We start from the raw sequence: 23,009 nt of genomic DNA on the forward strand, positions 1-23,009 counted from the left end.
TTGGGTTCGGCTTCCGACAAGAGCAGTATTGAGCGAACGGGGTTTGAGGTTGCCCTCAGAGTGCGGGGCATGCGGAGCTGAGGAGTCGGTGGACCATGTACTGTTTCAGTGCATATGGGCGAGGGCGGCGTGGTGTGCGGCGGGGCTGCCATGGGATGGTTGGACCCATGGGGACCAGTTCTTACGAACTATTCGCGGGTGGTTGGGTAACCCATTGACTCGCCAAGAGGCGGTTAGAGCGACCTGCACAGCATACCAGATATGGCTGGCTAGGAATGCTCGAACCTTTGGTGAGCAGAGCAAGTCGCCAAGGCTCGTGGCGGAGAGCGCCCGGGCGCAGGCGGCAGAGTTTAGTTGTGCTGTCTCCTTAGACGGACTTTTGATAGCTCGGAATATCTGGGGCTCCCCTTCTGCCTCGGCAGCTTCTCACATGGTGTTTTTCACCTGGGAGCCCCCACCCCCAAGCTTCCTCAAAGTCAATTTTGATGGGTCCGTGCTGGATGGTGGCACGATAGGTGGAGCAGGTTTTGTTATTCGGGACCCTACCTCCAGGGTTGTGGCGGCAGGAGGCTGTCAGGTATTTGACTGTACGGTCCCTGGAGCGGAGCTGAGAGCTGCCTGGGCGGGTCTTCGACACGCTCAGCATGTGCTCTCAGCTAGATCTGTCATCTTGGAGGGTGACTCGGCTACGGTCATTAGTTGGATCCAGGGGGGTCTGAGAGCCGGTGCTGCCGACCATCCCTTGGTTCGCGATATCGGGTTGATGACGAGGGACGGAGGGGTGGTCCAGGCGAAGCATGTGTTTCGAGAAGCTAATGGGGCTGCGGATTGGGTGGCCACGTATGTGGCCAACCATGCCGGGAGCACCTTATGGGCTGGGGACGGGGAGCTGCCTCGGGAGCTCCGGGATGTCTTGTTTTCCGATTTTATTGGGTGTATCCGTACACGTGTTGTATAGATCGCCCGGTTTAGCAAAAAAAAAAAAAATCCACGTGTCAATGTCGAGCATTCCATATGAATTATGACGGAGGGAGATTCAACAAATGTGACTTGGTAACATTCATGAAAATTCCCTAACTTTGCTCGATCAAGCATCTTAAAATGATGGCTTTGCCCATAATTAGGTTGAGATAGCAAATTTTGCTATATATTACATTCAGATGATAAAATTTAAGTTTCGATACTGTTTAATACAAAGCACACCATCGAATCTCATACCGGTACCATTATGGTACATTATGCAGTATTGATCGGTTCGGGGTCGGTTCAGCGTACCAAAATTTTGCCTCCTGTATTGAGTCTACCTTCAGCAATGGTATGGTACTATACGCCGGATGGGTAGTATATACCGGCATAATAAACCTTGGTCTAGTATTTGTTTCCTCTCTTGTATCTTCTTATCATCTGAATGAACTTTCTCTACCTACAAGGTAAAAGAAGAATGGTAGTGACAATGCAATTGTTTGGTATCTGTCCGCCATAAAGCCTTCCATTTTTATGCACATATTTCACAATTCAGCATATCTGATTTACATTGCAAGTGCTTCGTCACACCCTTGAATGCAATATGTGATTGCCAACAACTGGCACTGCCGCCTAATAAAGCGGAGATTCAGAAGCTGAGTTTGGTGGCTCCAAATCACAAGAGGAGATCCTGTGCATCCCTGAAGCTTTTGTAGTTCGGCAACAAGCCGAATCACAAATATCAATATTTAGTCGGGGAGTTCCCCGTGATGCATATTCAGAACAATAGAAAGCAAGGAAAGATGACTGCTGGAAGCCTGGATTGGTGAAAACTTAATAATATAGTCGCTCAACTGACCAGTTGTCATCTCAAGATCCAATTAGAAAGACTGATTTTTATAAGAACAACACGGAAATCCCACTGGCAATGTCATGGCTCTACTAGTAACTTATTTTAACATATATAACATTAAAGGAAAAAAAATATCACGCGACTGCTAACTTCCCTGATATTAAGTGACAAATGATGCTACAAGCTCTCTTCCACAATTGATGTCATTTCTAGACTGCTTGTGTTTTCTGAATGCTCAACTGGTGATGCAACAATTCCTGGTTGGGCATTTTGAAAACCTGCAGAGGCTTCAGAGGCCATCTTCTGCATCTGGACCTCATTGCCAGACTTGTCTTGTCTCTTGCTTTTGGAGCTAAACTTATTTAGAAATGAAGAAATACCCGGCCTCTTTCTTTTCCTTGCACCCTCGGCCCAACCATGCAGGGTCAATCTCAAGTGCACATCAAATATAGCTTTTTTAAACATGTCACCCATCTTCATCATTCAAATATATACAACCATGAATAAGTACATGGATGGAGGCACTGAGTATAGGAAAGTCTGGAAAAGAAAGGGATGCAAGATCTTACCTGGGTGACAATAGCATACAGAGGAAGAGTGCTATAGCTGCAAAGCACTTGAACCATCACACTGTTGAAGCGATCAATCTCATCATCAGTTAAAACAACAGTGTGGGGGACTTGGAAATAGTATGTTCAATCAGGGAATTAGCAGCATCTATGCATTATACTGAATAGCAATGATAGGTAAAAATAGAGAGGACTCTGAGGTGGCTTGCCTCTATATTGCTCTTTTTTTTTTTTTTTAAAAAAAAAGAGAGAGAGAAGAGCACTCAGAATGGAGCCAACCAATACTATATCCTAAATCTAACATTCATGAGAAACTAGAATGAAATAGAGAAGTAGATGACGCAGTTATTACCCTATAATGAGTCTGGGAATGATATAACCAATTTTTTCCATGATGCAGGAGTCAAAGCCATAGGTGCTCTGCATACCAAGATAAATTAGTGACCAAAAATGGCATTTGATGTTTACACTTTTGTCTCAAATTTACTTACCCAGATCCAGAAGAAGAATGCAATCTCAAAGGAATTCTGAAATAAGATGAAATGGATTAAGTAAAGGACGATGCCAGGCCGATGAAACCAGAAAAGGTGATCAGATGGCTTCACTCTTGGTGCTTCCTGCTCATCAGCAGGTTTCTCTGCAGCCTCTTGAGACAAACGAGTAATAATGTGCTCCAGCTTTGTACCCACAGCAAGAAGAAGCTGAAATTTCCCACATCATTGATTAGCATGGTACTCTTAACATCATTGAAGTTAATCTAACAGCTTATGCACACAATTCAGTCAGAACCCAGAAGCTTAGTTAAGCACTCCAGGTTGCAACCCGAAGTGAACTAGTGCACATTCAGCCTGAGAAGAGCTATTCATAGACAACTGGTGCTAATTACAATGGTTCATTGTACTTACTATTAGTGGCAAGAAAGATAACCAGAAATATGAGTGCCACCCTGGGAAACATTAAATATTCAAATAATCAAATGGACATCAGTATAGGAAACATAAAGTACGAATTTAGGAATGAAAAAGTAAATTCACTTGTGATAATATACAGAAACCTGCATAGCTTTCATCAAAATGGAAAGAAAATATCAATCACAGGTTAAACAAGAGCAAATAAAATGTTGCCTTGGATCACAGAATTTAATGATCTACTTTCATATTGTACAGGAGCTTATCAATATCCTCTTTTCAATTTTACTGCAGATGAACTGCAGCTTTGATAATTTTCTACTTCGAAATGGATGACGGAAAATCAACTATAACTAAGCTGCCTTCCTCAAGCAGTCAAATCTTAGACTGGAATCAGTCCAAGCAATCCAGTCACAGTTAGTAATCAATCAACATGCCAAGTTTTCATACTTTAATGGTGCCCTCTTGGAGTAGAACAAGTGCACTATAAGGAATTGCCAGTGCTTAATGGAAGGTTTTATTTGTTCCTAATAAATGGTACAAACTTGATTAAAACTACCATTTTTCCTTTTCTCTTTGCAGGTGACAATAACTGTTTTGGAAATGATTTTGGGCTTTGGGCCTAAGTTTGGGCTTAGTTTCGAGCCTTGTCTAGGCTTGGGCTTGAGCACGAGCCGGGCCGAGGCCGGGCTAAGGATATACCTGAGCCCGACCCAAAATATATATGGGCTCTAGATTTAAACCCAAACCTGATCCGAACTCTTTTGAGCCCTAGCCCATAGCCCAACCCGAAGTCAGCCTGGCTTGATAAGCCTCGGGCCAGCCTGAGCCCACTTCTAGACAATAATTGTTAGAACTTAGTGAAAATGGAACTTGGATCACCTCTAATTGAAACAAGAGCTTAGATACAAAGAGAGAGGGAGGAGCATTTATGTCATTTTATTAAGCCATAAAGTGATGATAAATGATTAACGATTATTAGTCATTGGGACTTGAGGTCTGATGATTGGCACTCCTATCCTCAATGCATGTGCCAGGAAGGGATTCAAAGTTAAAAGCTTCACAAATTTGGGATAGGTGGCACTTCCATTGGTTCTCTCTCTCTCTCGCACACACAAATACATAAAAAAGTAAGAATTACTGAACTGTGCCGAATCGGCTGATTTGAGGCGTACTGAATCGGACTAGTCGGTTATTGGCATGGCTCAACATATATATTTGAGAAAAGGCTGTTGAATTAAATTAAATATTTTAAACCTTTCCTCCAAATTCAAAATTGGAATTCAAATTCAAAATTTGAGTTCAAATTCCGCGTCAACGAGCCTTTCCTCCAAATTCAAAATTGGAATTCAAATTCAAAATTTGAATTCAAATTCCGCGTCAACGGGCTTTCTGTTTCTTTTGGCCTGCGTCTGCTTTGACTTGGTCAACGGCCAAGTGTCAAGCATCCGCGCGCAAGCAAGGGAGCAAACATGGAAAGATCCCCAAAGAAAGCAGGCCAAAACAAGTGTCATGCATCCACGCGCAAGAGCAAGCATGAAATGGCCCCCCAAGAAGGAAGGAAGCATGGGCGGCCAAGATGCAACAGGCTACAGGATCAAAGAAGCACAAGAAGACATGTCATCAATCCACGGGAGAAGATTTTGCTTATTTTGACGCGCTTGAGCCTATATAAAGGGCTCTAGGGATCATTTCAAGATAATAAAAAATTTCTCTTCTCCCTATTCCAAGAGCCTATATAAAAAGGGCTCTAGGGATCATTGGGGAGAAAAAAAATTCTCTTCTCCTCATAATTTTAATTATTTTTCTGAGTTTCTTTTGAGCTATCTGCAAGTGTGAACATGCTCTTCTTTCTTTCTTAGAGGCGCATTGAAGGAAAAGACGTGGTTCTGTACTGAATCGTCATATCTCTAACTTTCCTGGGACAACGCGTCAGCGTGCTTCGATCCACAGACCATCTTATTTCATTTCTTCATTTATTATTCTATTGTCAAGTTAATTATTTGCTAGTTTATTCTTCTTATTTAATTTTTTTGAATATTAGAAATATTTAATTATTAATTTATCAATTATATTTGTGCATCTAGGTTAACAATCCAGAAAAGTTTATGTACTATTAGTACTAGATTTTAAATTGCAACATTTATTATACATTTTACCACATATTGCATGCATAATCTTGGTATGATATCACAATTACCACATATTGCATGCACAATCTTGGTATGATATCACAATTGTCATATATTGCATGCACAATCTTGGTATGATATCATAACTGCCACATATTGCATGCACAATCTTGGTATGATATCACAGATCAATCTCCAAAAATCATTGAATCTCATTATCATATTCAAAATTAGTATTTGTATCAAATCATAGAATTTAGTATATTTTAGCTATTACACATTTTTGCTAGCTTCACTGTAGTGCTTAATTTTTCAAGCAAAATATTAGATTGCCTAACCTCCAAGAGATTTATTAATACCTCCATTTGGACTCCTTACGGAGTAATTTCCAGATTTCATTCAAACGGAAATTCAAAAATTGGTTAATTAATAGGAGCTAGCTTAATATTGCACTTAGGATGAAATTGAACGATATCTAGTGAAATTATCTATTGAATAATGGTGTCTAAGAAAAGCTTGTCAAAAAGGCCTACGTGCCTAAGAAAGGTTGGTACTTAAGTGAGCCAAGTGCTCCACCACCGATCTGAAGCTGATCTGGCTATTATTCTTTGGACTTTTCAACTAGATATCCAAAGTTCAAAATAGATATCAGTGGAATAATTTGATATATACCTTCTCATTTTTCACGGGTGTCAAAACTGTGTTAAGCTACAAATCAATGGCTTCCCACACATCTAAAAACCTTAGTGCTAAACCTAAAAAGTTTGATGGTCAAAACTTTAGAAGGTGGCAGAATCAAATGTGGTTCTAGCTCACCACCCTAGGCTCGATCTCAGCCATTGGTGAGAGCACTACTGAAGTCAGTAATGGATCTAACCCATCTGCTTCACGACCTGCTACTCGCCGCAACCCAAACCCTGCTCCTTCCTCTTCCCAAACTGCTGCTGCTGCTTCCTTTACCTCCTCCACTATGACTCCAGAAGAAACCAACTACCACTATCTTCATAGAAACCTAGGAGCCCTTTCTGGTAGGCTTTATGATATTTATTATATAGCTAAGAGTGCCAAGAATCTCTCGGATACCCTAGAAAATAAATATGGACTTAATGATGCCGGGTAAAAGAGATTCAAAGCCTCTGTCTTTAGCAAGTTTAAATTTGTTGATTCCAAACCTATGAATGATCAAATCCATGAATATGAAATCCTGATTCTTCAACTCTAGGCAAATGGAACCCACCTAGATGAGTCTTTCCAAGTTGCCTGTATCATAGACAAACTTTTCTCTACCTGGTCAGACTTTACCAAGACTTTGAGCCACACCCAAAGAGCTATGTCTCTAACTCAAGTCTTAAATTCTATTAGGATTGAAGAACAACATCGCCTTAGGGAAAAATCCTACTCCTCGTCAACCTAGAAGTAAGGGTCTTGCCACTTCTGGCGCCCAGGCCAACATGGTGACCTGTGGGGCTGACTCCTCTGGGACTGCTATCAGGTCTGTTTCCTTCATACCTGAAGTTTAGATGACCTTTCTAGATACTGTCACCTTTATCTTATTAAAGCTAAAAAGGAGATATTAAATAACTTCAAAGTCTATAAAGCAGAGGCTGAAAACTAACTAGATAAAAAGATTAAAACCTTAAGGTCTGATAGAGGAGGTGAATATATCTTATTTGAGCTGACCCAGTTCTGTGAAGAACATGGGATAATTTATGAAGTGACAGCTCCCTATTCACCCCAATCTAATGGAGTAGCTGAAAGTAGAACCTTAATGGATATGGTTAACTCTATGCTAATTAGTTCAGGTGCACTAGAAAATCTTTGGAGGGAGGCACTAGTAACTGCATCTTATATCTTGAATAGAATTCCATTCAAACATAATGATAAAACCCCATATGAAATCTAAAAACATAGAAGACCTAACTTAAAATACTTAAAAGTGTGGGGGTGCTTAGTTAAAGTAAAAATTTTAGAAAATAAAAGAAAGAAAATTGGACCCAAAACAGTAGATGCAATATTTATAGGATATGCAATTGAGAGTAATGCTAATAGATTTTTAGTGTTTAACTCTCAAAAAAAATGAAATTAATAACAACACCATAATGAAAGCAAGAGATGCAATCTACTTTGAAAGTATATTTTTCTTTAAAACAAGGATAAATGATCAAATAAATACCAATAATAATTTAGGGATTGGTTCAAGCAGAACCAGATTTAGAGAGGAAGAAGAAGAAACTGAACCTAGGAGAAGTAAAAGAACTAAAATTGAAAATAACTTTGAAGAAGACTACTACACATTCCTAATAGAAGACTCCCCTACTTCTTTAGAGGATGCCATCAAATCTTTAGATGCCCCTTTCTGAAAAGAAGCAATAGATAATGAAATACAATTCATAGTTCAAAACCACACTTGGGAATTGGCAGACCTACCCCTAGGAAGTAAACCCATAGGGTGTAAATGGATCTTTAAGAAGAAACTTAGGCCAGATGGAACTGTAGATAAATACAAGGCTAGGTTAGTAGCCAAAGGTTTTACTCAAAAATCTGGGATTAACTTCTTTGATGTTTATGCCCTTCTAGCTAGAATCACTACCATTAGGATCCTTATTGCCTTAGCTTCCATTCATAAGCTGGTTATACATCAAATGGATGTTAAAACTGCTTTCTTGAATGAAAACCTAGATGAAGAGATCTACATGGACCAATACGAAGGTTTCATTGTCCCAAGTCAAGAGAAAAAGGTATGTAGGTTGATTAGATCTCTTTATGGTCTAAAACAAGCCCCCAAACAATGGCACCTTAAATTTGATGAATTAATCTTAACTAATGGATTTAAAATTAATAACACAGATGAATGTGTATATTATAAAAAAAAGAATAACAAAATTATAATCTTATGTCTATATGTAGATGATATCCTAATTTTTGGAACAGACTTAGAAATTATTAATGAAGTAAAACAATCTTTATCTCTAAAATTTAATATGAAAGATTTAGGAGAAGCAAACCTAATCCTAAATACTAAAATCATAAGGAATGAAGATGGAATAACTTTGTCCCAAAGCCACTATGTGGAGAAGATTCTTAAAAAGTTTCACTACTTTGATTGTCATCCTGTATCAAATCCCTATAATCCATCTCTTCATCTAAAGAAGAACTTAGGTGATCCAGTCAATCAAAGCTTGTATGCCCAGATCATTGGTTCTCTAGGATTTTTTGCAAATTATACCAGACCTGATATTGCATACTCTGTGAACTGACTGAGTAGATATACTCACAACCTTAATAATGATCATTGGACCGCTCTAGAAAGAATTCTCCGGTACCTTAAGGGTACCATATCTCTGGGATTATACTATTGTGGTTATCCTGCTGTTCTGGAAGGCTATAATAATGCCAACTGAATCAGTGATACGGTTGACACCAAATCCACCACTGATTTTGTCTTCCTTTTAGGAGGTGCAGTTGTATCATAGAAGTATACCAAACAAACTGTAGTGGCTAGGAGCACCATGGAATCTGAAATAATTGCCCTAGATACCACTAGCATTGAGGCTGAGTGGCTTAGATAAATGATCTATTGGTAGACTTATCTCTTGTGACTTCACCATTACCTTCTATATCTATTCATTGTGATTGCAGATCTGCTATAGATAAATGAAATCAAGAAAATGCAAATGTGAAAATGAATAGGCACTTGAAAGTGCACCATAAATCATTGAGATACAAATTAAAGAATAACTTGATTGTACTAAATTTTGTAAGATCCAAAAAGAATCTAGTTGATCAACTTACCAAAGGATTGTCTAGAACAGTAATTCTAGAGTTGTCGAGGAAGATGGGGCTAAGCCCATAAGTAAAGTCACCACGGTGATAACCCAACCTGAAAAGGTTCAATGGGTAGAAACAAGCCAGATAAGTGACTAATGAGGAGCACTATTTGTTTTCCCATCCCTAAGGCAACAATGCTCATAAAAAGCAAGGGTTAGGTTGAGTTTTTACTCTTAATGAATCCGAGACCCATGAGGCAGGGTACCTACTTGCTCGTACCCTTTTAAGGATTAACCTATATGTGTAGTCATGAGGCCGCGACTGTGGAAAGTGGGCTATTCCCTAATAACACACATGAAGAGATACCTGCGCATGGCCGTAAGGCGCAACCCGCTTCGAGCATTGTTCACGCTATATTATGTGTGCTGTTGATGAAATCTGAGCTATGGACCAAGGTTCAAGGCATAGTCCACCTTGGATCCACAGAGGTAATCAATTGTCACTAAGTGAATGTTCAAACCGAAAGGTACCTATACCTATTACATAATATAAGATACTCAGCACTTTTTTTTGATTTTTAAATCATTTAAATATTTAATTTATGTGGGGATTGTTGAATTAAATTAAATATTTCAAACCTTTCCTCCAAATTCAAAATTGGAATTCAAATTCAAAATTTGAATTCAAATTCCGCGGCAACGGGCTTTCTGCTTCTTTTGGCCTGCGTCTGCTTTGATTTGGTCAACGGCCAAGTGTCAAGCATCCACGCGCAAGCAAGAGAGCAAACATGAAAAGATCCCCAAAGAAAGCAGACCAAGACAAGTGTCATGCATCCACGCGCAAGAGCAAGCATGGAATGACCCCCAAAGAAGGAAGCATGGGCGGCCAAGATGCAACAGGCTACAAGATCAAAGGAGCACAAGAAGACATGTCATCAATCCGCGGGAGAACATTTTGCTTCTTTTGACGCGTCTGAGCCTATATAAAGGGCTCTAGGGATCATTTCAAGACAATGAAAAATTTTTCTTCTCCCTATTCCAAGAGCCTATATAAAAAGGGCTCTAGGGATCATTGGAGAGAAAAAAATTCTCTTCTTCTTATAATTTTAATTATTTTTCTGAGTTTCTTTTGAGCTATCTGCAAGCATGAACATGCTCTTCTTTCTTTCCTGGAGGCGCACTGACGGGGAAGACGTGGTTCTGTATTGGGATAATGCGTCAGCGTGCTTCGATCCACAGGCCATCTTCTTTCATTTCTTTATTTTATTATTATATTGTCAAGTTAATTATTTGCTAGTTTATTCTTCTTATTTACTATTTTTGAATATTAGAAACATTTAATTATTGATTTATCAATATATTTGTGCATCTAGGCTAACAAGGGCTTCTTCAGGTTCGTTTGAGAATTTTCGTTCGTCTCTCGATCTCTCCCATTCGCTTGCGCTCGTCTCACCCTCACCGATCGACATGATCATCCCAGCTATGCCTCTCTCCTCCCCTTCTCTCTCTTCCCCCTCCCTCCCTTTCTCTCTCTCTCCCCTTCCGTCAACACTGCCATCTCCTTCTTGAGCGCATCTGTTCATCTGCCTTCGCAATTGCTGCATCCCTAGCCATCTTCCTGGCAGCAGGAGCTCACATCTCCACCCTCCCGGCGGCCTTGGCTTCTCTCTCCTTCCACTCTCCCTCTCCCTCCCTCTCTCTCTCTCTCTTCCTCCATCTTTTTCTCCCTCTCCCCTTCCTTCTCTTTATTGCAGTATGCTCCAGCATGGCACTTTGCGGACCTATACCGTACTGTACCAGTAGCCAACTGGTACAGGTCATGGTACCAGTTCGGTGAACCTTACAAAAAAATAAATATAATAGCAAATAAAAGATATATATATCCAATCATTTTACCAATTTTGGTATCTAAACTACAAAAAAATAACAGTATAATTATACAAATATGGACACTTTAATAACTACATTATATTAGAACAGTAATGAAGAACTCTAATTATTATCCATCAAGCATACAAAGAACTATTTACTTGTAGATATGGTAAATTATCAGTGAATTTTATAACCAAGCAGTTAGATAAATATTGTTCTAATAATTGCCCTTTTAATCTATAGAACTGTGCTGGGTCAGAACACCACTTCCAGAAGAAAATTGTAGAAAGCAAAGATGAGAAAATTGTGCATCATTTGAAATCTTACAATAGAGATATTGACAAACTATATGATGTTAAAATAATAGAAGCTACAGCTCATCGCTTTCAGCATACCATTCACATTCAGCAAAAGGAAAATGATGACAAAGAGCCACAGATACCAGCTGCATGCAGAAAAAGTTTAGATTTAGTGAAGATTGTTAAATAAGGGTTAGAAACAGAATTCTTTCTTATGGACTACTACCTTATACCAACGACTATCTTAAAATCATCTTCAAGTGTGAGCATCATGTACTTGTAAAAATCAAAGTTCGTGTTTGAACTGCAGTGTCTCTGGATTTCAAGCAATATATATAGAGTTCATTGTCTAAAAGAAAAAACTAAATGAGCATAGAATCAGCACTGGCAACAAAATGAGGGGAAAAAAAATATAAAACCAATAATCACCATTCCAATAATCAAGGCTTACCATGATAAACCCTGATCGTAGTGCTCTATAATCTGCTTTGGTAACAGAGGCATAAAACTGCTTGATGAATGACATCTACAATGAAATATGAAATTAAGAGAACCATTTCTCAGAATCAAATTATTCAAGACAAATTTATATTTTACGAGAACTATTTATCCTCAGTCAGTTAAGTATCATACTAAAATGTTGCCTAAGAAAAATATAACTGCCAATCAAAAGAAAATAAGAGGGAAGGGTCATTAGCTACGCTATGGTACAATACCATGGTTCTGTTTCATCATTCCACGTATACAAAGTTATTAGCAAATTAATAATAAAACAATATAAATATATTAAGTCTTTAAGAAGGCCCAAATAATATATGAAAGGAAAAGACTCAAGCGAATCCGGACATATTTACTAAAACCCAGAAAATCTATTGGGAAAATTTAAAGGATTCCTATGGATGCATGGGCTATCATCTAAAAGGATGCTCCCAATCTTCTACTGTTGTTAAACAACTCATCTCAAGATTACAAGGTATTGATTTCGACGCATGGACTACCCAAAAGAAAAAAGTTACCCAAAAGAAAAAAACTATTGAGGAAAATAAGACATGGATCATAAGATGACCCACCTCCATAAACTAAAATATAAGAAGAAGAAAATTCTTGTTCCCCTAGGTTAACACAAAGTGATTCGATGAACAAGCAATATTGTATGGTCTCTTTTCATATAAAATTTTATTTATAAACTATTATAGCTAAGCGGTGACCTTTTGGTGTAACGATTCAACAAATACTTCAATTAAATAAAAAGATTAGCACTCCCATGTGTACATAATCAATTATCATGCAAGATGAGTATAGCAACTCACTGTCCAGCTTATGACCACTGACTTTGTCCAAACTCCGACAGCACGCTCCATAATAAACTTAGTGTGAGAATGAGCATGGCTTGATGCTACAAAATGATGTCATCAGGCATCACATATAAAACAGCCACTCATCAGTAATTGTCTATATAAAATTTAAGGGTCACAAACAATACATAAAAGACATTACATCTTTCTCTCTTTGAATTCTCTTTCCTGATTTTGTCCTCCCAATGCTTCCATTTTCTGATCTACAGAAGTGACCAAAGAATTGAGTCAATTCATATAGAATGGAAGGAGATGTATGTACATGTCAACCCCCCACTACCTTTACTCCTCCTAGAACCATGGTAGTGGCACAAAACACAACATGGACGACTGCAAGGACAAAGATAAAGATATGCAGTTGATGCAATGCTTCAAGAGACAGCAATGGAACTTTGCCCTGAGATCAAATCATGGAGGATCACTAAAATTAGTCACTACTCATACTTATCGGTTCTGTAGAGATTATAATATAAAAACATGGTAACGTTAATAAACACAGTCAACATCAGTGTAGGACATTCCTCTCTTTTATTGATATGGAACGCTTGACTTATTAGGTGATTTTAACGATCCTCTCATACTTAGTTACTATATATATGATAAAGAAAAATGATATAATACACAGGTACTACAAATCTATGCAACAAAGCAGAAACATATAGACCTGTTTTTTTAAAGTGCTTTTATGCATCTAACAAGCAAATACAAATCAATTTCTTCTAGAAACAGCATCGTTGTTATGTTTGATTTAATAGTTTGACAAAAATCTATTGTCAAAAAAATTGGTACAAAAGAATTGACATGAGTGCTGCATATTCAGATATTCTTAAGTGATGAGGGAAAGGTAAACTTCCAGCCAAGATACGCCATACCGTTACTGAACTGAGCAGTACGAAGCGTGCCGTACCATACCAGTACCAAGCCGATACATAGTATGAGGGGTGTGCCAACACTGGGTACGCCGAATCAGCCCCCATACCAGGCATACTAACACAGTAGCAGGGTGGCACCGATACGGAGCCAGTACCGAGACAGTGTACCTTGCTCCCAGCTAAATGCATATGCATACCAAAATACCCATAAATTCACCATGCAAAGGCAAACAGATAGATACATATGCATGTGGATTATAATACTCTTGTCAAAGCATTGAAACATCACCTCATATAAAACATTTTAAGTTCCCATGTTAACTAATTATTCTTTAAATAGATAACATATATCAGACAATATTCAGGAGAAAGCAATCTTTGTGCATTTGATGGACCAAAAAATAAACCATTCTATGTAATTTATCTCAAGATGTTACAAAATAATTGGGGTTTACACACACAAAGAGAACTACTGACATGTTCAATAACCAAGTAACTAGCGCAAAGCAACATCATCAGACAATTTCCAATCAGCTCAACTTTTAGCACTAATTATCACAAAGAGAACTTCCTTTATGTAAAGTGAAAAAACAAAGAAATTAATTTCAACTCTTACCTTTTGTTTAAATCAATCTACCATCTTCATCCATCCTTGACAAAGGAGCATAAAATCGTTGACACAAAGAAGACATTAAAATTTTAAACATCTTGATATTTCAATCTTGAATTGCCAAAACTAAATTAAAAACTTTATTTTTGTATGCCATGATTTAATTTATGTCAACTTATCTGTTGTTACTTCTAAGAATTGTTTCATGGCGTACAAACAAGAAAGTTTCCTGAAGTATCTTGTCTTATCATGAAGTATCACATTATTTAATATTGCTAGTTCACTTCTCTCAAAATTATTGCTAGTTATCTGTATAATGCAAATTCTGACATTTCATGGTAAAATAGGCTTGGATACCATCGCTAGCTGCATTCATCCTTGATCTGGGAACAAGAACCTCATAGATACAAGAAAATGTTATAAAACATACAACTTCTGATATTTAAAGTCGAATTGATTAAAACTACAATTGAAGTAAATATAAATATAAAAACTATGTGTAAATCATTTCACATAGAACATAATTGTCTAGAAGTGTTTCATCCTATCATGAAGTATTGCAATATCTAATATCATTAACACTCTTTAAAGTTTAAACCCAACTTCTGAAGTATCTTGATAATACAAGCTTGGATGCAATGCACCTCATTTGCTAAAGCATCTTACCTTTCCATAGCATACTAGTTGCCTCATTGATATGCACATATAATATGCTACATCTGACACATATTTTCTTTTAACCGTTTCGTGCAGATAGACCAGTTATTTACTATATAACCTATGATAAATACTTATATTTATATGGTCCACAATAGAAATTGATTCACTTAAACATTTGTTCAGAAATCCTTCCAAATAATTTTATTCCTTTCACAGGAATCCACGAACAAGCAAGTTTTCAAATGTACCTGTCTTTTGCAAAATTCAGAATCAGAACTCTCCGACAAAAGTCTCCGGCTATGCCTTCTTAGTCCATGTGACAAAGCCTTACCATGATGGAGCTCATGCTCAGGGGCAAAGCCTTCCTTCTTGCAAGGAAGCATGTACATTGAAATACTTGCTGGGATGCATATGTGGCTGATTGTATGTTGAAAGACAGTTAACAGGAGGGATATAAAACCAAGAAGCATTAACTCTGCATCCATACAAGCATAAACAAGTATTTTGTCAGTGATGGTCCTTAACATATTATTGGCACAAAGGAAGTTATGCACCATGAACTCAATTACTATGCTGGAGCATTGGTTACTAATATAACAAGACTTGCAAGATAGTTGACCGATTATCCACCAGTAAGCTTAGTTCTGTAAGGACAATCTTCATTGTGTTGCCTAGAAGTTGAAATCATTACATGCCTCAGAAGTTGATCTAGAATAAATAGCAGATAAAGAAAAGTGATCCAACATAAGGAAACAAGAGTTAAATTATTCCAATCTGAATTTGACTTGAATAAAATATAACAATACGGATTGAAGATTTGGCTGCCTTGGATCAGATTCCTGCATTTAGAATTAGATCAAGCATGCAAGCCAATCAACATAACAGAATCCCAAGAAGATCTGCAATCTTAAACATTGAGGAAGGAGAAGAGAAAGCACCCTTAATCTCTTTCCATTTTCTTTGGAACTCAGGAATCAGGAGAGTATGGAAGTCCCAAGAATGTGAGAGAGATTCCTTGAGGCTTTGAATCTCCCAATAAAATCATTTTTTTTGGTACACCCCAATAAACTCATTCAATTTTGTTTCTTTATAAGATAACAGCTGTCTGTAGTTTTTTCTTTTTAAAGTTTATCTTTCTTTTCTTATCCCAATTGAATCAATTATTTATTCAATTATTGGATCGAAATTGCCATCAAATACTGATCTTCGAGAGTTATCTACATATATTGCACATGGCAAAGCTCTAGCATAAATCAATATGCTAGTACCTCCAATCACCCCCAAATTGAGGAGGGCACATGTGGACTCCAACAAATGAAACATGAAACAGCCACCTGCATGAACAATAGACCCACCACGAAAAGAGCTATATGATCCAACCAAAAAGGATGATACAAGGAAGGTAGTTTAGAGGACAAAGTACAATTAAACAACAAATCAACATTCCAGAAGATGATTCAGCAAATTTTCCCAGGACCTGATCTGTAAGAGTTCCATGGGAAACTAATAGGTTGATAATGCTCATGTTGTTGATCTAGTATGATATAGATGGTAATCATATCTGGAGATTTACTTAGGTTCCTGTTTTCTTAGCTATAGATGAATTAAGAGAATGAAAAATAAAAGGAAGACCAGTATGAGACAATAAAAGAAACGATTAGTTGAGGGCAAAAATTGTTAACTAACCATTACAACCCAAAAGCTTAAGCTGTTAGAGGGCAAGAATGACTCGACATAAGAAAAATTCAAGAACAACTCAACTAGGAACAAGTCAAGAGAAGAAAAGACTCGAGAAAATAAACAGGCAAAATTGGCCTGAAAGGGGATCTGAATCCATGACCTTTTTGATACCACATTAACTAACCACTAGATCCAGAAAGCTATAAGCTGTTAGAAAAAGGGTCTACAATATATCAGGCCTTAACATAAACAATGGATAGAGGTAGTGAAGTCCCAGAAACAGAGATTTAAGTCACAAATACAATAAGCAAGATGTGTGCAGGCAATAATTAAACAACAAGAGACAGGGTCTAGAAATAAGATTGTTAATAAAGAGAAGCTCAAGAATTCTTAGAGCCCAAAAGGTAGTGGACCACAAGTAATGAAGAAATGAGTTTTGCAATAGCGAAAATGCAAGACCAGGGACCAACATGTGAATCACTATTCTAGCTTTGTGAATGTTGTGAGCAGGAAGAGAAAGTTAGGACCTCAAAACTAGTGATAGGAGATTGACTGTTATGAGAAAAATACAAGGTCCAGAGGAACATATAAACCGCAATGAAGATGGTTAAGCATCAGAGAAACAGTTCATGCATGAGGACAGAATGCACTGCAATAAGCCAATGATGGGAAAGAGTGCATATTATATTGGCTAAGAGAATCATGGGCTTTAAAGGTGGTTTCTGTTCCATGAAAAATGGTGGATCAATGCTAAAATTCCAGAAGGAAAAACAAGGTGTACATGTAGTCGGGATTTATTTATTAAACGAACAGTAATTTTTATCAGAAAGGGGTCAGATGTTTTTTTCGTATTAGAACCGAAAATGTTTGCTAATTGTAAAAAAGGTAAGAAAAGTGACAAGTGCTGGGCTCAAATTTGATGTAAATCATCATTCGGCAAAATGGAAGAGAGGGAGATAAGAGGGTTTTATTACATCAAAACAGACCAAATGGTTAAATTTTTCACGGATGGCATGCAAAGTCCCATCAATACAATTCCATGATTTGATACAATGAAACTCGAGGAACAAGCATTGGAGTCAATGAAAATGTTTTGGGCAGTATGTAGTAATATAGACAGCTACAGTTCCATAAGCATTTTCCACTGAACTAGGACTTTATGTATCTACAATAGAGTGCACATATCTGCAGACTCTATATATACAGACCATATACAGATACATAAAAACAATAGAAGATTACATTAATATTATGTAAGCATAGATATCTTGTAATAAAAAATGCATAACATCAGGCTACCCTGCTAACTATCTGTAACCATGATAGTAATACTCCATCAGAATTAGCCACAAGGCAAGAGCACTGTTTAAGAGAAAGGGGGTGGGGGTAGATTGTCCCCATTACAACTAACCTTCCTTTAGCTTCTGTAAGGCTTCAAAAAGTGCATCTTGTTGGTTGTGTTTCAAAAACTGAAAGGTAATGTGAAACAAAATAATTAAAGAAGTGCTAGAAGATGCCAAAAAATGCCAGGAGAAAATTAACAGATAAGGACTACAAACACATGGTAAAAAGATTTTTTACGTCATTTAAATACATGATGACTTCATACTTCTCATGCACTCCAATCTGATATGAAACATACAACATGACCTGATCACCATCAAACTTTGTGATGAACATTTCTGTAGTTTGTCAAGGATGTGTGTGGACAGAAAACAGCCATATCAGAAAGATTTGTCATCCAAATTGGCATCTTCATTATGGATCAGGTTCTACCAAACAAACCCAAATAAAGATAAACAATTGTGAGAAGGTTCACTGGATCCTTTCTTTCCACTTCCAATCAATTCCTTTTAATTTTCTGCCGACCTTGTTATTCTAACATCCACAATTGTCCATTCATGTTATTTTAGAGTTTACCAATAAATAACCTACCAATAAATTAAAGCATTTTAGCTTCTGTACTCATCCACTGCTCTGCTTCACTACAAAATCATGGATGTACATGCCATTATAAATCTTTGGGGCCTCTGGCTTCAGTAAGAACATGCACATACATCCATACTAAAATTGCATTCAGTATGCATATCTTTTGGTTAATAATGATACAATGCAATGTTATTGAGAATTCACAATTAAATCAGCAAGGAAAAATTTAAAAGTTCATAAAGATGAGGCAGAGGAGTTGCATCAATCAGAGATTAAGATATGATTGGCTCCACTAAGGAAAGGGTCTCAAATTTATTTGAAGTGCGAAGGAAATGAGAAGATGAAGACCTAAAAGATATTGAAATTGTAAAGTATGATTTACAAAAATATGCGTCGAGAAAAGATCGAACCTTTGATCAAAGAAATAGTTGAAATCAAGATTCGCCGTCTTGGTACCGGACCCCATATGGTGCCACACTAGCACAGTGTAGGTACAAACTTAAATAGACATGATGATGCATGCCTATATAGATCATGGTTTGGTTATCGTATAGGACTATAGGAGGAATCGTCTCAGGTTCTAAGTCCATGGCGCTCTCATGGTCCACCCTCCTCCCACTAAATTGGCATTTTTATCGGGCACCAAAAATAGCAATTAGTGGCGGTGTGGGCCCACTCCCACCACCACTGTTCATTTGTCCGAGAATCTTCGCGTCATCCATTATGCGCACCATCAAAACCCAATACTCAGAACCGGGAAGTACAACAGAGAGCCTAAAAATCCCAACTGGTGTTGATGCGGGGAAGCGTAGGGAAAATCAGATTCGCAGCACTGCAGACCTGAGACGGAACTCGGAATGAAGAAGACGCTGCAAATCCAACAAGTAAGTCTCTGTTTCAACCAAAGAACAGGGAACAAAACAGAGGATTCACGCTGTGTTTTCAACGTAGTTTTCCATTAACCATGGCGGCTGAAAAAATATTAACCAAGAAGAAGAAGGAACGAGCCCTCCTTGCGATTCCTTATATAGGATCGCACACACCCTAACTCATAGCAAACGGACTCAAAGAAAAACTAAATCTTAAGGATAAACCAACAAGGACTCGTAACTCAGAGACTTAATCAAACAAAAATGCTAATCCTGACTTAATTCAGGAACAAAACATAAGAAAGACTCTTGACTTGGCTAAACCAGAACTCAAATGCAAAAAGGACTCTTAATCCAGCACTCCACGGTTGGGTTTCAATCATAATCAACCCCCTGGATCAGCGTCCTCATCCCTATCGCTTCCATCTTCATTGATGCTGATTCTCTGTCCTGCATCAGGTGTCCAACAGAATTATAAGGAACCACAAGTTCCTTCTCAACTCAGCATATCTAATAGATTAGTCCTGCCAACTTAAAAAAAATGACAACTTTTTGCTTCCGAGAGAAGAAAAATGAAAACTTTCGTAGCGAAAACATCAAAACTTCAAGAACCTAGTTCAACTTCAGTCCATTTCAACTCCGCAATTCACCAAAAAGATAACAAACACTGAAAAGAAGCAACGAAAAGAAGAAAAATGGTAGCTTTGAGCGTACCTTTCCGAGGTAGTGAAGGAACCGCTCGGCTAGGAGAGAAATGACGACGATAACGGTGCAGACGGCAGCCACGACCCATGTGGGCGTGTACTCCAGAGTCTCCGCAGGCTCCGAAGAAGAAGAAGAAGAAGCCGCCATGCCTTCCCTCCCTCTCTCAGAGCCTAACACTGGAGGGCCATTTCTTCGTCTCTCGTTAGAGCTCTATATGGGAAATGAGAGATTGAGGAGGATAAATAAAGGGAATGGTGGGAATGGTTAGAAGGAATGAGATTGTGACATACTGACATAGCACGGGACATTGTGGGGAGTTTTGTTCCTTTCTACTTTACGCCTTGCAGCCATGTGGTCTGGAGAAAGCGTGCTCTGGGCTGATGAAGATTGTTGATTAGGCTTTCGTGGAGGAAAAGATGGTGACAGCGATGAGAGGAGGAGAGGTGGAGAGCGGAGGCCGGAGCGAGGGAGCCAAAGATAAACGTCGGTGAAAGGGATGCGAGAGCCAAACAGGCACGCACAAGCTCATACATAGAGGTCAGGTTTAAAACATAAGCGGGTTTCTCCATCCAATGTGGATCTTTATAAACAGAGCACTCTTATTTAAGGCAAATGTCTTTTCTTTAAATGATGAAATTAAAAGAGGTGTACAAAAATTTTTCCATATCTTATTTAAAAAGAAGGTATGATGTCTAGGCTGCATTTACTTTTTTTTAACTAGAAACAAAAAAAAAAATCTATTTTTATTTTTCAAATTTTTTGCAATAGATAATATGTTGGTTTGCTTTTTTAAAAAAAAATAATATGGGAGGTGGATAAGTCATTTTTCCATGAGTCCGTAAAATAATCTTTTTATTTTCTTCCTAAAATACCTCCAACCTAATATTATATTATATTATTTATAATAATATATAATATAATTTATTATATATATTATAATATTATAATATTTATATAATATATTATTATAGTATATATAATATATTATATTATATTATATCATAATATAATATATAATATATATTATAATATGTAAGGCTGGAGGGCGGCTTCAAGATTGGGAGGTTGGGTGAAGGGACGTACGAGAATCAACTTTAAAAAAATGAAAGTAGAAATTTTTTATTTTTATTTTTTTTCCAAAAATAATAAAAATTATTTAAAAATAAAAAATAAAAATAAAATAACCTAATATATTTTCTGAATTGGATTTTATATTTTTATTTATAAAAAAAGGATAAAAAAGCAACTTTCCCTGACAACGGCTTAGCTTTTCGTCTATCTTATTCTAGTGTTTGAGCTAGCAATGGCTGGCAAACAGGGAGGGGTGACAGTTGGTGGGTTTGGCTTTGAGGAGACATGGACTTGGTGGATCATGGGTTGTGTTAGGGCTCCTTCGTTCGCCATCCTGGTGAATGGTACGCCATTTTGTTTCTTCGAGTCCTCGGGAGGATTGCGCCAGGGATATTTCCTATCACTCTTGCTGTTTATTATTTGCGCAGATGTACTATCTAGAGCTTTGAGTCATGCTGTGATCACTCAGGAGTTGGAGGCTTATAAGCTAGTGGTGGGAGCTACTTGATTTCTCATTTGTTTTTTGCTGATGACTATTTATTGCTAGTCTGGTCATCGCGGCAGGACGCTCGAGTCATTGGTAGGATTCTTCAATACTATTGTGCAGCGTCAGGACAACGGGTCAATTTTTCAAAGTCAGCTATTTGTTTCAGTCCAAAGACCAGACAGGCGGTGAGGCATTCTATTCTGGAGATCTTGGGGGTGGGCGAGCAGGATGGCACTATGAGATACCTGGGAGTCCCGATTTCAGGTCGACGGTTGCGTGGCAGGGATTGCTCTTCCCTTGAGCTCAGCATCAAGCAGAGGCTAGAGGGCTGGCAGATGCATTCATTGTCTATGATGGGCAGGATCACCATGGCCCGATTAGTTCTCTCTTCGATCCTTATTTACTTACTCTCCAATTCCTTCATCCTAGTGTCGGTTTTGAGGACTCTTGAGCAACTATTTAGAAACTTCATATGGGGGAGGCATGGAGGCAGTGGTGGTATCCATATGTTAGCATGGGAGGTGGTGTGTCAGCCTACTAGGTTTGGAGGTTTGAGGGTGCAGTCCTTGTTGGAGAGGCGGGAGGTATTAGCGGCTCGGCACGTCGCTAGATTTGTTCTGGAGCCGGACAGTATGTGGTCCTCGTTGATGAGGGCGAAGTATAGTGTGTTGCTGCCTGGAGCGAGAGCTGCTCGCCATCGCTCACCAATGTAGAGGGAGATGTATGCCAGAACTATGCTGGTCCTCCCAGAGATTAGATGGGCTATTGGTGACGATAGATCCATCGATGTTCTGGAGGATTGTTGGGTGACTGCGCAGCCGCTTAGTCGTCTGCCGACCATGGTGGATTCTGGGCGATTGGCGGGCCACATGGTTAGTGATTTGATGGTGTCAGAGGAGGGCCGATGGAGGAAGGGGTTGATTCGGGAGGTTTTTGGGGAGCATTTGGCAGAGATGGTTTTGGCTCTCTCGGTGCCTTTTCGGGGGGAGCCTGATAGGTTAGTGTGGGCACCGACGGGGCGATCACAGGTGCGTGCGAGGGATCTACAGGTTCTATTCAGTGGGGAGCCAGCTCGGCAGATTGAGGGAGGATGGATTTGGAAAATGCAGATTCATCCGCAGGTGGCGCTCTTCTTTTAGAAGGTGGCCTAGGGTTACCTACCTACTAGGAGCGTCCTAGTGAGGCGGGGCATGCGGATCTCTCTGTGCTGCGAGGTATGCACGGACTCTGAGGAGACCATTGGGCATGCTCTTTTGCAGTGTCCCAGGGCCAGGGAGATATGGAGGAGGTCACCTGCCCCTCTTCCTCGGTCGGTGGTGTTGGTACAGGATCTGCTACAGCTGCTGAGAAACTCCTTTCGGAGCCCTAGATCTGTTGAGGTAGGGATACTTAGAGCATATCTGGCCTA

The 23,009-nt window shown here is 38.6% G+C and overlaps 1 protein-coding gene across 13 annotated transcripts; it reads right to left on the reverse strand.

The window, feature by feature from the left end:
- Positions 1 to 1,786: 1,786 nt before the first annotated feature.
- LOC103718935 (MLO-like protein 13) lies at positions 1,787 to 20,559 on the reverse strand. Of its 13 annotated transcripts, XM_088715695.1 has the most exons (16): positions 20,334 to 20,538; positions 20,053 to 20,253; positions 18,880 to 19,788; positions 17,952 to 18,009; positions 15,109 to 15,335; positions 12,999 to 13,115; positions 12,861 to 12,921; positions 12,674 to 12,759; positions 11,815 to 11,889; positions 11,590 to 11,678; positions 11,460 to 11,509; positions 3,291 to 3,331; positions 2,877 to 3,086; positions 2,738 to 2,805; positions 2,386 to 2,446; positions 1,787 to 2,290 (listed from the first exon to the last, which is right to left on the reverse strand). In XM_088715695.1, exons 5-16 carry the CDS (start codon positions 15,328 to 15,330, stop codon positions 1,994 to 1,996), a joined length of 1,377 nt encoding a protein of 458 aa, XP_088571821.1. In that variant the 5' UTR covers positions 15,331 to 15,335; positions 17,952 to 18,009; positions 18,880 to 19,788; positions 20,053 to 20,253; positions 20,334 to 20,538; the 3' UTR covers positions 1,787 to 1,993. The 13 variants fall into 13 exon arrangements, with proteins under 13 accessions (XP_088571821.1, XP_038973652.1, XP_038973651.1 ...); XM_039117724.2 differs by lacking the exon at positions 18,880 to 19,788 and having other exon boundaries at positions 20,334 to 20,559; XM_039117723.2 differs by lacking the exon at positions 18,880 to 19,788 and having other exon boundaries at positions 20,338 to 20,529.
- Between the last annotated feature and the right edge of the window lie 2,450 nt (positions 20,560 to 23,009).

The sequence above is a fragment of the Phoenix dactylifera genome, chromosome 2, assembly GCF_051530095.1.
Source record: "Phoenix dactylifera cultivar Ajwa chromosome 2, Ajwa_hap1_PhDact_Kaust_v1.1, whole genome shotgun sequence".
Classification (NCBI taxonomy): domain Eukaryota; kingdom Viridiplantae; phylum Streptophyta; class Magnoliopsida; order Arecales; family Arecaceae; genus Phoenix; species Phoenix dactylifera.